Consider the following 16280-nt stretch of genomic DNA (forward strand, 5'->3'; position numbering starts at 1 on the left):
GAGTGAAACGTACAAACACGTATGTTGACCTGCTGCAGCCTCCTGCTTTAAAATGTGCTTTAGAGGTTATTTGCTTTTGCTGCCGTCACACAGTGACTCTTGTTTAAAAGGCAGAATAAAAACATTTAAATATTCTCTATCTTGGCGTGAACATGTTGAATCTTCTCTGGTTTACAAATGGTTTTACTTCAGGTGAATGTTAAAAGCTCCTGCTTCTGTCTATTGTACTGTAAAGACCAGGCCCTGCATGGGTTAGTGTTCATGATTAGATGCATATTTCATAACAATTTCTCACCTGTCGAACAACTCAGACCTGGTTCACAATGGACTCATCTCTAAAGTTTTAACTGCAGTTATCTGAATAAGGCGAACTGCAGTGGAAAGGTGTGTGTTTGTGTGTGTGTGTGTGTGTGTGTGCGTGCGTATGTCTGTGTGTGTGTTTGTAGCTTGTAATTTTCACTTGAACACTTTGGCAGTTCAGTGTGTAACTTTAGAAACAGCAGCAGAGGTAGGGGAACAATTTAATGGTAGATTTAAGCTGCACACACACACACACACACACACACACACACACACACACACACACACTGTCAGACGCACATACTTGTTACTGTACAAGCACACACCCTCACATGCCAGCTCAAAGTGAGTAATTAAAAACGTTACATGATCATTATCCATGTTTGTGGCCCAAAATAAACTGACTCACATCTCCTCATGGGGACAGCTCACTTTTGGAGAGCGGTGTTGTTTATCACTTAGCCACACAGTCCTGAGAGTCCGGCACAGGAAGAGGAAATGATGCCTCACTGTGTTTCATTCACTTACTCTTAATGTGACGCTGTCAGAAACTGAGCAACCGCTCTGCAGCATCACTCTTGGTGTAGAGAGACGAGCTGCTCCACGACTGCAGAGTGGAGTGTCATCCCACTCACCCTCTCCTCCTCGTTCACTACTGCTCTCTCTGTGTCTGCGAACGCCCCCACACTGATGTGGGAGCTCAGGCAGCCCTGGGAGAGCACGCCGACTCTGCACACATTTCTAAAAATAGATGAAATGAAATACCTCGATCAGAGCCGCTCCGAAGGAGGAGGAGAGACGGAGTACGACGCTCGATGCGCAGCCCAAAAAAGGTGATGATGATGTCAGTACGGTTGAAAATGACATCATCTTTCTTCCGTATACTAAATATGGACATAGTTGTGAGGAAAAAAAAAAAAATAGGAAGCTCCTGCAGTTCCGGTTCCCCTCTCTGACCATATAAGGGCTCCACCATTCAAATGCAAATTTAGGCAGAGGTGGTGCTCACCTCAGCTCTGTGCTCTGACACACAAACCTGAAGGAGGCACAGGCACAGAGGAAAGCATCCATTTTGACATTTCTATATATAATCTGTGGACAACTGATTTCACATCAGTCAAACATTTAATGCATTTTATACAGTGGAGTCCAAAAGTCTGAGACACTTTCCCGTTCAGGTGACTGATCCTCCGTCACTCGGACCTCCAGCTGTTGCTGTTCAATCCTGTGACATAGAAGGAGAAACATCTGGACAGTGTTCGCACAGTTTCAGTTTTTAACAGTGGACACATCAGCAGCAGTTTTTACTCCCAAGAGATAAAAACAGCTCATCCTGCACACCTCTGATGAGTGTCTCCTTCCTGTGACCAGCTGTGACAGTGGGGCTGGTGTTTCCTGTGTGTGTGTGTGTGTGTGTGTGTGTGTGTGTGTGTGTGTGTGTGTGTGTGTGTGTGTGTGTGTGTGTCTGTCATCATGGCAAAATGTGGCCCTGGGGACACCTGCTGCAGTGGGAAATGTCAGAGGTGGTTCTGAATAGTGTGGTTGGTGTTTTTATGTCTGTGGGCAGATTTTGTCACAACTGTGCAGGATACAGACACTTTACATGTGTGTAGTTGACCAAGATCAAAATGAAGACGGCCGTTATTTCTAAAATAGTTTTTATTTCATATAAATGCATGAATTTTATGTCCAAATACTCAAACTGCAAGTTGACAATAATCAGTAAATTATTGGTCCCAAGATAAAAAAAATAAAAAAAAATTTGCTTTTTTTTTTTTTTTTTTTTTTTGCGATATTTATTAAAAAGCAAAATAATGATTCCATGATTCCTGACCAACCAAGTCCATTTTTGGCTCTAATTTAATCTTCCGTTCATCCTTCTCCTCATCTTATTCTCATCTCTCATATTTTCCCGCCGCCACAGGCTGAACACACTTTAGCATGACATCCATCTCATTAAAACAATTTGAGGTTAATTCAAATGGCCAAATTTGAGGTCTGGGAAACAATTACCCTTTGGTTAATTAATTCATAGGAACATGATTTTAGAAGAGTGTGTTGCCCTTCAAGGCATATTCCTCCACTTTATCAGACGTAGTGTGAAAAGATAAGAGGCACAGGGAACAAGGCTCAGATGCAGGCGGTGATATCACAGACTTGATGAGGCAGCGGCAGGAGAATGTGATCCTGACGGGTCAGAGAGACACTTCCCTCCTGTGGCTCAATATTCATCAGCAGATTTCGCTGTATAATTTTCTCCTCATTTGTTTCTCAAATAATCATTGTTCGTCTGGGAGAGCAGTGGTTTGAATCAGCTCTCACTCTGCACAGCTGGAAGGCAGCAGCAGCAGAAATACAAATACCTGCTCCTGGAAGCAGAGGTAAAGAAAACAGGAGATGAAGGCAATAATGAAGGCAACAAACATCCGTGGTGACACTGTGGCTGTTGTGTTGCTGAGTCACCGAGCATCTCGGAGAGAAATTCTTCCACGTTATTCGCTATTGTTTTCCCTCCGACTGTGTCTTGCTTGAAATCTCATGCTGTTCACTTTGTGGAAAAACTGACGACCTCGCCGTGACCCTCAGTTTTTCGGAGCCTGCACAGGCTGAATTTCCCCTGAGCTTCACCCCCCAATCTGAATTCAGCCAGCGTTCAGTCTGTGTAGAGGGAAACTGCAGCGAGAGCTCTTTCAAAGCTTTTTTTTTTCCCTTCTGCACCCGCCTTGTCATCTCACAGTGTAAAAGTTCTTGCACTCCCACGCACATTATCCCACAGGGAATTGTTCCTGCTCGTGTCCAACTTTCAAACGGTGGATTGTGGTATTTTGAATCATCAGCTGATGACAAGTCTGAACAAAGTCAGAACTGAGGGATATCACTGGAGTCTCGACTTCATTGAGTTATATAACAGCGAGGGACTGGTGATGAGTTGTTAAAGTGCAGGATGATTAAGTCTTCGGAGTGGAGATGTTCTTTGTATCTGCACGTTGGGTTTTATCTCAAGATGAGACGGATTTATGGAAAACTTTAATGTCCATGTGGGATCTGAGTGTCATATTTCATATTCTGTCATATTTCTGTGCAGATGCACAAACTCTTTGCAGACGGAGGCAAAAATGAACGAGGGGCATCTTTTTAACTGTGCACTGGTTTGTTTCTGCCTGAAGGTCACAGCCAATGAGGTGACCACAGGCACTTTTGGAACCTGCCAGAGGAGCAGCTGAGCCAATCAGGTGGGCTACCCAGAGGGGCACTTTGGCCAGGGGCAGTTGGGACGACCAGAGTGGCAATTTAGACGATGGCATCTGGATCTGGATTTGGATAAACTAGACAGGAAATCACATGGTCACTTGAGTAAACTGTGGGCAGCTGGGGCACAAGTGCTAGTGGGACACCTGGGCTGAGTAGAAGGTGCAGTTACACTGACCTGGGGGGCACCTGAGCCCACCGGAGGCCATTTATCCAATCATATGGACACTTGGACAACCAGAGCAGCAGTTGGACTCTCAGGATGTCTCAGGTAGTTTAGAGGAGCAGTGCTACACAGCTAAAGCTCCCTTGGGTCAATTAGAGGGGCAAGTGGGTCCACCTGAGGGGGTAGAAATACAGAGAAGGAGCAGAAAGGCCAATAGCAGCAGCCGGGCCAACCAGAGGGGCATTTTTGATCACTGAAGTGCCCCTGTTGGGCAAAACTGAAGAGTCCTGCCTGGGCACAGATTGTCTTTCCCAACCTGTGATGTATTTTAATTTCCATCGAGGGTCGACTAACTATTTCTTCACCAAAACCCAAGTGACCGGTCTCAGATTGGAGATGGAGCCGTCGTCTGCTTGTGCGTCATCAGAACAGCTTCACCGCAGCAATTTAACTTTCCCTTACTGCTGCTGCCCTTCAGAAAGTCCTTGTCCTTGAGTCACCCCAGGAAGGGAGCGAGGATGCAGAGAAAGAGAGGAGGGAATGAGAGGCCCCTAATGAAGAGAAAGACAAAGAAGAAAGGGGGCGGGGGGACACAGAGAGCGATGTGTTCGCGCCTCATTAGCGGCCTTCAGACACTCTCTGGTCAAATCAAAACAGAGCACACAGGCCCCAGCACCAGCACTTTGATCAGCCCCCACCCATCAGTCATGACTCCAATCTGCACCACCTGTCTGCCACTTTTCTCCTGACTCCATTTCATGTTTCTGTTTCTGGTGTCACATCCATCACCTCTTTCAAACAAGCTGTCTTGTCAACAGGGAGCCAGACGTCTCTTTGGAGAGCCAGCGTGGGGATCAGGGAGGTGCTCTGTGGTGTTTGATTGAGCAAATAGGACGTTAATGTTCCTTTAATATCACGTTAGACACTATGAAATGTCCTTGAGCTGTCGCATTGTCCTTGATGTGGGTGTTCAGCCAAATGGTGACTTAATGATGCTGATTATAATGTGAAGTACAGGCTCTGATGCGAGGCACTGCAGCATTAAAGTGGCTGCCAAACCTCCAGCGTGCACACATGCAAGCTTCCATTGCCTATTGTTCTCAAGTCAAGTCAAAAGACAACAGACGGGAAAGCAATTGTTGACGAATCCTCACACACACACTCCCTGTCTGTCTTTTAAAACAATCTACCTTTTCCTGTGGAAGAAATAATACCTCTGCAAGCTGACAGTCTTTATTACAGCCTGGTGTAACTGACTCGCTGTGTTCACTCCAGGGAGACAAACGTGATGGATCATTTAAAAAAAACAACAAAATAGTGTAAAAGTCTTAACTTGCCCATCTCTTACTGTGGGGAACCAATTAGAGAAATGATTGGTTAGATGCCAGAAATTGTATTGACCAGCTGGGGTCTGCGTGTTTGTCAAAACACAACCTCCATCACATTCATCTCTCTCGCCCTGCGTCCCTTCCCTCCAGCATGTGTCTGCAGCCTCAGATAATCAGTCTCCATTTTGCACCCCATCAGCCCCCCTGTAATGATTATGTATAGCTGGTCATTCCTATTGATTTGTTTTCTTTTTTTTAAAGACTTCATTTTTCTTTTCAACGCACTGTAGAAGTAAAGCAATCAAACAGACACAATGTGCTTACACTTGTGTGTCATCAGGTTGCAGCTATTTGTGCTGCTGTTGTAATTTATAACAAGGACCATTGTGGTGTTGTTAGCTTTAATATCAGAGCCTCTTTTACTGCCAGTGCAGTTCAGGGTTTTATTCTTTACTGCAGATGCACAAAATGTTGTTCAGTTGGTCTCGTAGCTGCGTCAAAAACTCATCACCCTGTTGTCAAGTAGACGCTTAAAGTGTAAATACTAATAAGGCATTGTGTCTGCCTTTGTGGAAATGTGTGCACACACGTCCTCGGGTGGAAGAAGAGCACAACAATAACGGTGTCAATCATGCGGCTTTGAGGAGGACAAATCTCCCCGCAGCACCTTGTACACCCTCCACTGCAGCTTTCTGGGGATTAGAGCTGCTTGTGTTTGCTTTCAGGCTCGTATAATACAGTCCCTGCAGAGACGCACACTACATAAAACACCCTCCTCCGTATGGCCATTAACTGTATGTCTCCATTGCTCTCTCTCTCTTTCCTCACCCTCTGTTGAGCCGGGGGGTCACATGGGGAGTAGCCGGGATAATGAACCCAGATGTGAGCGCTGCCCTTGGGTCAGCCATACTGAATAAATGGGCTTGTTCCTGCCCAACACACACTGTGTCTCATATACACACTGACCATTTGTTGGTTGGGTAGTTGAGACCAAATGGGATATTTGGAGAGTTGCTGAGCTTCAGGTTGTTTTCAGAATGAACTTTCCCCCAGTCTGGTTTATCAGGGTTCATACCTAAGCCATAATTCTTACATTTCATTCTGTGAGCTGTATTTTGGAAGCTGTTGTTTTCAGGAGCTTTATTTATTTTCTCCCCACGTGAACCATAAACCTCTGAATCTCAGACTTAGCGATGGATCGTCTGTGTATTAGACAAACAATAATGTGCCTTTTTTGCTTAATTGGGTTGGGTATTTTGCTAGTGTGATGGCTGTGTATGCAATTAAAATCCCACCTTCCGTTTCCACTACAAGACTCTGCCTTGAAATAGCAGGAATCCTAATGAGTGAATTTTACAGTTGTAGGGATGTTTTTTTAGTATTGACAACCTTTCAAAGACAAAAAGGAGCTTTTGTGTCTTCTTAAATTGACCCAGACCTGTGCACAACAATGTGCTTTCCTCCCCTCTAAGCTTCAGATGTTGTGATCTGCTCTGATTATCAGTAAGCAGCTTAGTTCTGGTGTGTAGAAGTCCAATATTTCGCAATGCAAGGTGGAAAGGTTTTTGGATTAGACGGATGCAATGAAACAAGAACATCCAGGAGTTTGGGCACCGTCCAGGTGATGAAAACCTGCAGGACAAAGTCAAACTGCTCAGGACAGACTGACACAGACCTCACTGTGAGGCCTGTAGGCTCTTTACAGCAGTTTCCCTTTCAGATAATACAGCTTTATGCAACTTGTATCTTGTTTTTTTTTTTTTTTTTTTTTTTTAGCTTTGGGCTTTATTTCAATTGCTAATGAGATTCCTGTACTTTGGGAACATCATTAAAAAGCAGTTTGACAGGTCAAGAAACATGAGCAGGCAGATGATCAGACCGGTTTTAAACCTGCAGATTAGTCAAATTCAAGAAACGAAGGGAAAGCAAACTGTTTTAAACATACATCATAGTCTGATTGTCAGCTTGTGTTTTTCTCCATCAAACTTCATTCTAACAATGAAGCGATTTATTATTTATGGCTAAAAGAAAGAAGATAAGATCCAGGGAGGGCGACCTCAGATTGGCCATCGGCCCTCTGAGGTGTGACATGAAGAGACACTGAAGCTCTCTGAGTGCTGGTCTGTGCCTCCTCTGACCTGCAGAGGAGGAGAACAACAGGAAAGACTGTTTCCTTAAAGAGATCAATGACGAATAGCATCAATTAGTCCAGAGATTAATCTGTTCAGCCAGCAATTACGATCACAGCTCCTTGTTATGGATGCAAACATGGTGTGAAGTGCAGTTAATCCTACAGCTGATATATCATCCCCAGCTGAAAGGCTTCATATTGTCAGAGAGTCGGGGAGTAAATTTACTTAAATTAACATGAATTCACTTTTGTATCAACATTGCAAATGACACATGAGTTCTACAATGAATGAATGATATTTAAATTAATGCATTAACATTTTTCAAAGGTTCATCTAATTCATCAGACGTCAATGTTGCATTTGCATCTAAAACATGCTTTAACTTTCTTCTGCCTTTTCTGTAATTTATGTTCAGTTGTAGCTTCATGAAGAAAGGTTGTTTATTATACATAGTTTTTTCCTGAATAACATACATAGAAGGTTGAAGTAGTTTTTTCAGCCCCAGGTAGTTTTTGCTGATGTTCCTGTCAGGCTGCATAAAGGCTCAACGGGCTCCTCCAATCAGAGCAGGCAGCCTGTTTGTAGCCTGAGAGGCGAAACCAAGGGCGAAAACAGCCCTGAGGCACTTTCTGCTGGTTTTGCATATAATAATATTCAGAGGAGACGCAGATGAATATATAGTATAGACATTTTTATCAAGGCTTGATGAGCTTAACTCATCTGGTAGAAGATTCTCTTTAGGTTTTAGAGAATAAATCAAACTGTAAATGTGTGAACTATGTTGAGGAAAGTGATAAGAATTTCCTGGATTTGGCCCTTTTCATTGGATCAGCACCAACATTTAATGCGTTCTTCCCTGGCTCGTGCCCCATCCCTCCACCAAGTTAGGTGCAAATTGGTTCAATACTTTTTGCGTAATCCTGCTGACAAAAGAAAAAGTGCAGCTAATTAACCACCAAGCAAATAAAGAAAAAGGAGGTTAAGTGAAACAAACCCACCATGCTGATATTCTGGGAGCTGATATCCTGTGAATCCCACCAACTCTTGAATCTGTTTTTAGAAGATGCAGATTTCTGATACCCCTCTGGCTGAGATCAACATCTGTGTAACTGTGTGTGTGTGTGTGTGTGTGTGTGTGTGTGACGGAGTTGCTGGAGTTCGGCCCTGTCGCCGTAGCCTGTCAATGGCCAGTGGCTGTTTATTAATGGATGGGATGGAGTGTTTGTTGGGCTCCCTCCAAGAATCAAAGGAGAGTTTGAAAGTACACGCAGTGCATTTATCTGCTTCGCTGCTCCTAATGCCCCTGCCCCGCGGCAGTCAAACACTTCTACAGTGTGATAGCTGTCACTGCATTTTCATAGGCAGATAGGTGAGGGGGAGTTGGGGGGGCAGTAAAGAGGGATTTTGTGTTGGAGGTGAGAGCATTGGTCAGACTCTGGACAGAAGTGTCTTGTGTGTCTGTGTTCTGTGTGCACCGGTTAAATAATGTAAATCTAGTTTACCCCCATGTATATGTGTGACATCTGTGTTTCTGTGGACAGTTTGAGATCAGAGTGTCTGTCCTGAAACACCAGTGAGGAAACACTCAAGCACGAGTCAGAGGTGCTGAACTTAACTTAAGTCCAGAGTAAAGATACACCAAACTGGGCCCCCTCCTCCTGCTCGACCTTTTCTAAATCCCCTCAACTCCAACTGAGTCTCGTTTGCATGACCGCAGCACTTCCATTAAGCCCATTAATCCTGTTCAGGCAGCCCACTCTCACAGTAACCCCCCCAACCCTTACTGTCCCACTGTCCGGTGTCCACAGGTCCACCAACAGCCACCCACACACAGGCCTCACCTAGCGCTCCCTCACATCAGCCCTGCAGCAACGTACATTATCTGATGTCAGCATACATTATGCAGAATCACATGAGTGTCATTACTGTGTACTAATGTTTCCATTTGGAGGAAATTAGCTGTGAGTGCTGCTGTAGAATATGTGACTCTGGGCTTTTTCAGAAACGTAGCAGGGCCGTTCACCTACTTATTATATTTATTAAATTATAATACGTCCTGATATTACCACAGATATACTTTGCCAGTATTTCCCTGTATGTCGGTAAATATACTATAAGTAATTGCAGTACATATACAGTATGTTTCATGCAGTGCGTTTTTTATGTATAATTGACCTTATTTTAGTAAATAAAGTGTTGCTTATATTTAGTTTTATTTGTTTATATATTTATAGATTTAAATATATATAATATAGTTATTGTTTTATAGTGATGTTCTACTGAAATTCAGACATATATGAACATATATTACTTATAATTACTGTCATCTTTGGTAAAGCTTTGAAGTATCGTACCTCAGGACTAGAGCTCAACTCATGCTGGATTTAAACACATGACAAACGTTTTTATTAATTTTGTTATGAAAGAATTGTGACTGAGATGTGTACTGTGTGGGGTATTTTCCAGTGTAAACATAATGTAATGGATCACTGTTCTTAAAGCTCCACACAGTCTAAAGGTAGAGGTCCATGTGTTTGTGATTATAAAGCAGGTCTAGGTTCTATATTAATACTGTGAAAGTATCAAAGCCTCAGTCCACAGAGAAATGCACACAGTCTGTATTCAGACACTGAGCCTTAAAACCAGCCGTCAGGACTTCTGGAACTTTGTGATGTCACAATGAAGCAGTAACAGTCGGAGGTCCAGATCCTCTCTTCTGATTGGCTGACTGACCTGTTGTTACTAGAGCTTCAGAGAGAAGCCTGAGAGAGGAGATGTAAAACTACACTGAGGTGGTTTTTGGTTCTTAAAACTACAAATAAATCTTCTGATGGAGATCAACACTTCAAATAAAACACAGAAGTAGAGTAAAATATGGACCTTTAATAGAATAGTGTGACATCTTGTTACTTATTGGCTGATTCTTGGTATATATCAGTGCATTGCTCAGGCTCTACTCAGCTCATATATTTATCAACATGATCAACATCAGCATGAAAAAAAATCCAGTTTGTGTTTGAGCTCTGATAGATTCACAGCGCACAGTGTATAAATGGTGTGTAAGTAAGTGGAGGCTCTGACTAATTGCCTGTCTGAGTGTTTTTCTGTTGTGTGTCTCATTTTTCTTGGGGTAGCTTGATCTGTCACTGTCTCTCCAGGTCTCTATCCCTCTGTTCTTTGCTCAAACTAGATCTTTTTGTTCCTTTTTTTTACAATGCATTGCATTTTCAGAAGAGGCAGCATGTAGGTATCTTAAAACGACACGCCACCTCCCTGGCTGCATGAATCATCCTTTACTTTCTACTTATCTTTTGTGTTTTTTTTCTTTTCTTTTTCTTTAGCTTCTGACTTCCCTTTGGGTTCTGCTTTTTGGTGTTTTCCCCTGTTATGTTGTAGTTAAACACATGTCTGAATGCAAAGATGAACTACTTGATTTCTAAAGATTTTCTTATCATGCTGTTCCTGTGTGTTTATTAGCAGTAGTGCTGGTAATAATGGAAACCCCTTCATATTTTACAGTAGTCTTGTTTCAGTATTTCAAACATTGAGTAGACTTCTCGATGATTAACTCTTTCATTTCTCATTCATTCTGTCTGTGCTGCATATTTCTGTCATGTTCTTTTTGATTTTTCACTGTTTTTGAAATGAGTCTGCTTCATCAGTATCATGACAGATGTTTCATCTTGTCCATTGCCTCCTCCTCCTCCTCCCTCGACACCGTACACCTGTCTCTCATCTGTTCTGTGTGGCTGCATGGTCTTTTTTTTCTTTTCTTTTTTTGCACGATGTATGTGGCTCTCTCAGATATTGGAAAGATTTAATATCACTCTCTCTCTTTTCTCTCTCCCTCCTCCCCTCCCTCTTTTTGTTTATTGTCTTTCTTTGTCGTCTCTCTGCAGGGGAGGTGCTCTTTCAGATGGCTGAAGTGCACAGACAGATCCAGATCCAGCTTGAAGAGATGGTGAGCATGTGGTGGTGGTGTTGCTAAAATCAGCACTTCTTAAGCTCCGAGGTTGGGAGTCCAGCAGATTGTGGGCTTGTTTCATCACAGGATATGTTTTAATATTTAATACTCAGCAAGATACACTCTTAAAGGTCCCATATTTTAGACTTTTCCCTTATTTTATTTGAAGTGTTATTTGAAGAAGATGTAGTTGAAGTTTTAAGAACCAAAAACCAGTTCAGTGTAGTTTTACATCTTCTCCTTACATCAGGCTCTGAGCATTCTGTAGATTATATATAAATATAGTAGATTTATAGCAGATTTCAGGTAAACACTGAGGGTGGTGACTGCTTTGTTGTGACATCACAGAGTCACAGAAGTCCTGACGGCTGGTTTTAAGGCTCAGTTTCTGAATACAGGCTGTGTGCATTTCTCTGTGGACTGAGGCTTTGATACTTTCACAGTATTAATATAGAACCTAGACCTGCTTTATAATCACAAACACATGGACCTCTACCTTTAGACTATATGGGACCTTTAAGTGTATTTGAGTGGGTTCGAGTTTGTTTCCTTTTTCTGGAGGCAGCAGCTGCACTTAGCTGTGGTTTGTTTACTGATATGTAAATTACACCCGCTACAGACTGGAAACATTTTTCAGTCAGTTTCTCAAAATATCAGAGAGTAAATTGGCCAGTTGTGGCGACATTAGCAGGGAACATTCAGTCAACCGAGAGCAGAAGTGAGGAGGAGCAGTCGAGCTTTAATCTTGGTGTAAAGTGTGTTATGATGGGTTATAATAGTTGTATCTCCTCTCATCCAGTTTGGGTAATGGGCGTCAAAGAGCCAACGCCAGGATGGTGTTTTTACAAATTAGACATTGAGTAGATGCTTCTCTCCTCTTCACAGGGGGAATTAATGAATTACTATTAATTGATGCAACACTGATGATGCTAAATATTAGAACTTGTTGTCGCCCAGCTCTGACCTGACACCCACAAACAGCTGTGTCTTCATTTCTTGGCAGTGAACCCAGTGTTCCTTAAAATTGCTAGAAGTTCCTGTTTTTTCAGCAAATATCCTGCTGATAGTAATTTAAGAAAATATTACGTTTCCCAACACAGTTGATAAGACAGAGAGGAAGAGCATGATCCTGATGATCATTAAGAACACACTGTGGGTCGAGCAGGCTGTCAGACGAAGCAGAATATAATAAAAACATCATCTCTTCCGCAGTATTTCACCACTGGTTCAACTTTGCCCGCTTAACCTACACACACACACACACACACACACACACAGAAGACACACACATACACTCCACATGCACAGAAACAACAAATTGACTTTGACGAGTGTTTTACATGCCAGACATCCTCAGCTAATCTGCTGGGTGTGACGTTTCCGACGGCAACACAAACACATCCCTTCAAGTCATTCTTGCACCACAACTCTGCCAGGCTGCATTCCTTTATGTAAATAATCCCCAGTGTGTAGCAGATTGATGTGTAGTTTATTTTGTGTTTGTTGCATTGTTTTTGAGTTGTTTGTGTGTGTGTGTGTGTGTGTGTGTGTGTGTGTGTGTTTTGCAGCTGAAGTCTTTCCACAACGAGCTGCTCACAGAGCTGGAGAAGAAGGTCGAGCTGGATGCCCGCTACCTGAATGTGAGGTTCACGTCACGTTGATGCACAGTTATACAGAATCATTCCTGCCCTCTCGTTACACTGGTCACTGTTTCATCTAAAAAATCAACTCAACTGAGCTTTTTAACCTTTTTAGCTCATTGTTTTGGTTTTAATGGAACATTTAGCTGCTGCAGAGATGAAAGGAAGGTGACGTGATAAAATCTTTATGAGGTGTTAATTTATAAGGGCTGTTGTGGAGCTCATCTGCCCATTCTAGCAAAAAAAAAATATTTAATGCAGCTTTAACACAGATGAACCCTATTATTTTGTTCACATTCAACTGCTACAAATCCCAATGATACTTTGCTGGGGTGAAAGTTAAGTTCTCTATGATATGTTTCATGTGTACTTCTATTATGATCACCCAGCAATTTGTCGTCATAAATGTTCTAGCTGAATGTATTGAAGTTGGAAATGATTTCATTCATAGTTTATTTCAGGCTTCATTCATCTTTCTCACTGTTTCAGTGCAGAAGTAAAACTACAGCTCCAGATAAATTATTAAGCGAGGGCTTTTTATTTAGAGCACCAATCATACTACATAACTTTCCAAGCAGGTTCACATGGCGTCACTCGGATTCATTATGTAACAGTGTACCTGACCCACCATGTGCTCCACTGCAACATCACTTTTAACTGTGCTCCACATCACTGAGGCCTCTCGGGGGAGGGAAGTTATGGGAAATACAGCAGAGACAAAACGCACACTCTCTCCTTGATTTCCCACCGGCTTTCATCCAAACCACTGCAGCAAGTTGCATAAATTACTTCCCACTCTGGCCTGTGAATTATGACTCATTCTGTGAAAATGAGGAGTTTTGCAGAAATTAAAAAAATTTACAGAGAAATGAATCTATGGTGATCAATTTGGATTCAGTCCCCAAAACATTTTATTCATTCTAGACACGGGATGCACCGACATGCTTGGGCGGCTCCATGTGATCATTATAGTCAGAAATGATGTTTTCAAATTGAAATGCACACATACATAGTGTTAGTGTTGTGATAGACTGGTAACATATCAGTATTATAGTGTACCCTGTCTCTCACCCAGTGCATGCTGGGATAAACTGTAGTCTCTGTGAATATGCAGAGTATAACCAGGAACAGGAACACAATTTGGCATCGCTACACCAAAACATTAGAAGAAGAAGAAATGACCAATATGTCGTAGTCCCAGTGTCCGGCTGCACCGGTCAGGCAGTAAAACAGGAGCTGACCACTTGTCAGGGCAGTGTTGAAATGAATACATGTCAGTGTAAGATATCATCTGTGGACGCTGAGACATGTGAGTGCTGCCCTGTCCCTGCTGACTTTGTACTGCCCCCCTCAGGCTGCGCTGAAAAAGTACCAGATGGAGCACAAGAGCAAAGGGGAGAGTCTGGAGAAGTGCCAGGCAGAGCTGAAGAAACTGCGCAGGAAGAGCCAGGGCAGCAAACACCCCTCCAAGTATGGAGACAAGGAGATGCAGGTCAGTGTGTGTGTGTGTGTGTGTGTGTGCGCGTGTGTGTGTGTGTGTGTGTGTGTGTGTGTGCTCGCAGGTGGCTGAAGAGTCAGATGTTTTGAATGGTGCAAAATATAGATCGCGGAGCTTCTTTGGAATCCAACAGATGTCCTGGCTCTGTGGCTCACAGAGGATCACAGAGGATCTTTATGCCCAGCTGGAAGACCACTCTTTAAAAACACACCACAACATGGCCACAGCCGCCAGTGCCAAGAAAATATGATCCCACCGGCTTCAGCCCATTATGTCCTGCCGAAAACCTGCCACTCAGCCTTTACGGAAAACATTTGTCTCTCATAATTCACTTCACTTTTATTTCAGCGGAGTCTGAACTAGAATCATCAAGGCAGACTTTCAGTGATTCCATGCTGACTCCTCTGAATGTAACACGCACTCTGCTCCTCGTAGAGCTGGCTTTCAGATGCTTTCCCCTCCTCCTGATGGGATTTGAGCTTCAGTGCGGCTGGTAATCCGTGACTACTGCTGGTGTTGATGGGATAGGACGTGCTGAGCTGAATGGGATGGGACCGCCGACCGGGCTCATATGAAGTCTGAGTGCTGGTCTGCGAGGTTCCTCACAGTCAGAGAGAGAAATGGTGACAGTGAAGGTTATGACTCAAACTCACTGTGTCGAACATCTGAGGAGTTACATGAGCTGAACAACAACAGATACATAGATTTGAACAGTGATTGTTATTTAAACATGAGGAGCATTAAGAAAATATCACAATCACAAAGAAATGAATTTAGTGCGATCATGTGCTTTAGATATAACAAATAGCTGAAATGATCAGGTGAGACTTGTTACTTAATGTGAAATATATATATATATATATATATATATATATATATATATATATATATATATATATATATATATATATATATATATATATATATATATATATATATATATATATATATATATATATATATATATATATATATATATATATATATATATATATATATATATATATATATATATACACATGAAAAACTTAATAGAAATTGATTAATAAAAATTCAGAATATTAAGAAAACACTGAGAGCCTGAAATTTTCTTAAAACGAGCCGTCAGGACTTCCGTAGCTAGCTGACCCAGCGCCCATCCTTGCAGGATTTGATTCCTCCAAGTGTTTATCTGATATCTGCTACATTTTTATTTGATTACTGAGCCGTTGTTACTAGAGCTCTAGGGAGAAGGCCTAAAGAGGAGAGGTAAAACTACACTGAGATGGTTTTTGGTTCTTAGTTAATTGTATTTTATTATATTTAAATATATCTTCTTATGTATATCAACACTACAGGAAAAGTGAAAAATATGAGACATTTAAAAATGCAGTTTTTTTAATCCAAGTTTCTCTACATTTATTTTGTGACTCTGCCAAGTTCCCCCATAACTTCCCAGGGTTACATCTGTTTCATTATTTGCTACATCAGCATTACATAATCTTTGTTTATGTACAGCAGGTGAACGGGTCGAATGAGGCATTTTTCCTCTGATGTTCAGGTCACTGCTCGAGCAGAGGCGTGAGGAGACGGCGCGAGTCTCTGTGCCCCTGTCTGTAGGTGTTGTGGTGACACATGGTGGGCGGGCCCTCTTACACAACCTGCACAGGAGACGCTGCTGTGATGTGCTGTCAGTCCAGTCAGAGAGACTGAGCATGAGGAGATATATACATGTATAAAATAGGGCTCACTCTGAATCTGTGGTTGATGGACTCTGATGAGTGTTGTGATATTTCTGCCTGATCAGCACTTCAGGAGGAATGTGGGGCTTCATCCACTGACAGCCTATCAGCACAGAGACATTTTTCAAGTAAAATGACTTGATATCGTGGCTTTGGAGTCACCTGTATGTAATCTCTTAAAGCATGTGTTATACATTTATACATTAGATGTACATTTATGCAGTTTTGACAGGTGATAAAACAAGTAAAAGTAGATAGAATATAAAGAATTAAACACAGATA

At 42.2% G+C, this 16280-nt stretch overlaps 1 protein-coding gene across 11 annotated transcripts in view; it reads left to right on the plus strand.

Annotated features, from left to right (window-relative positions):
* The window catches only part of baiap2b (BAR/IMD domain containing adaptor protein 2b), a 68750-nt gene that overhangs the window by 24741 nt on the left and 27729 nt on the right, over positions 1 to 16280 (plus strand). For 10 of the 11 annotated variants that reach the window (XR_011684999.1, XM_071461753.1, XM_071461755.1 and 7 more), the window contains 3 exons: positions 11075 to 11136; positions 12708 to 12779; positions 14134 to 14271. Coding sequence is in view for 10 of the 11 variants with exons in the window: in XM_071461753.1 (XP_071317854.1) it covers positions 11075 to 11136; positions 12708 to 12779; positions 14134 to 14271 (272 nt within the window). In the remaining variant the exon portion in view is untranslated. Of the gene's footprint in view, positions 1 to 9988; positions 10231 to 11074; positions 11137 to 12707; positions 12780 to 14133; positions 14272 to 16280 lie in introns of those variants that run through there. The other variant, XM_071461764.1, reaches the window with a different exon arrangement.

This window comes from Trachinotus anak, unplaced genomic scaffold (genome assembly GCF_046630095.1).
Source record: "Trachinotus anak isolate AG129_WGS33_773 ecotype Australia unplaced genomic scaffold, CSIRO_AGI_Tana_v1 ptg000025l, whole genome shotgun sequence".
Classification (NCBI taxonomy): domain Eukaryota; kingdom Metazoa; phylum Chordata; class Actinopteri; order Carangiformes; family Carangidae; genus Trachinotus; species Trachinotus anak.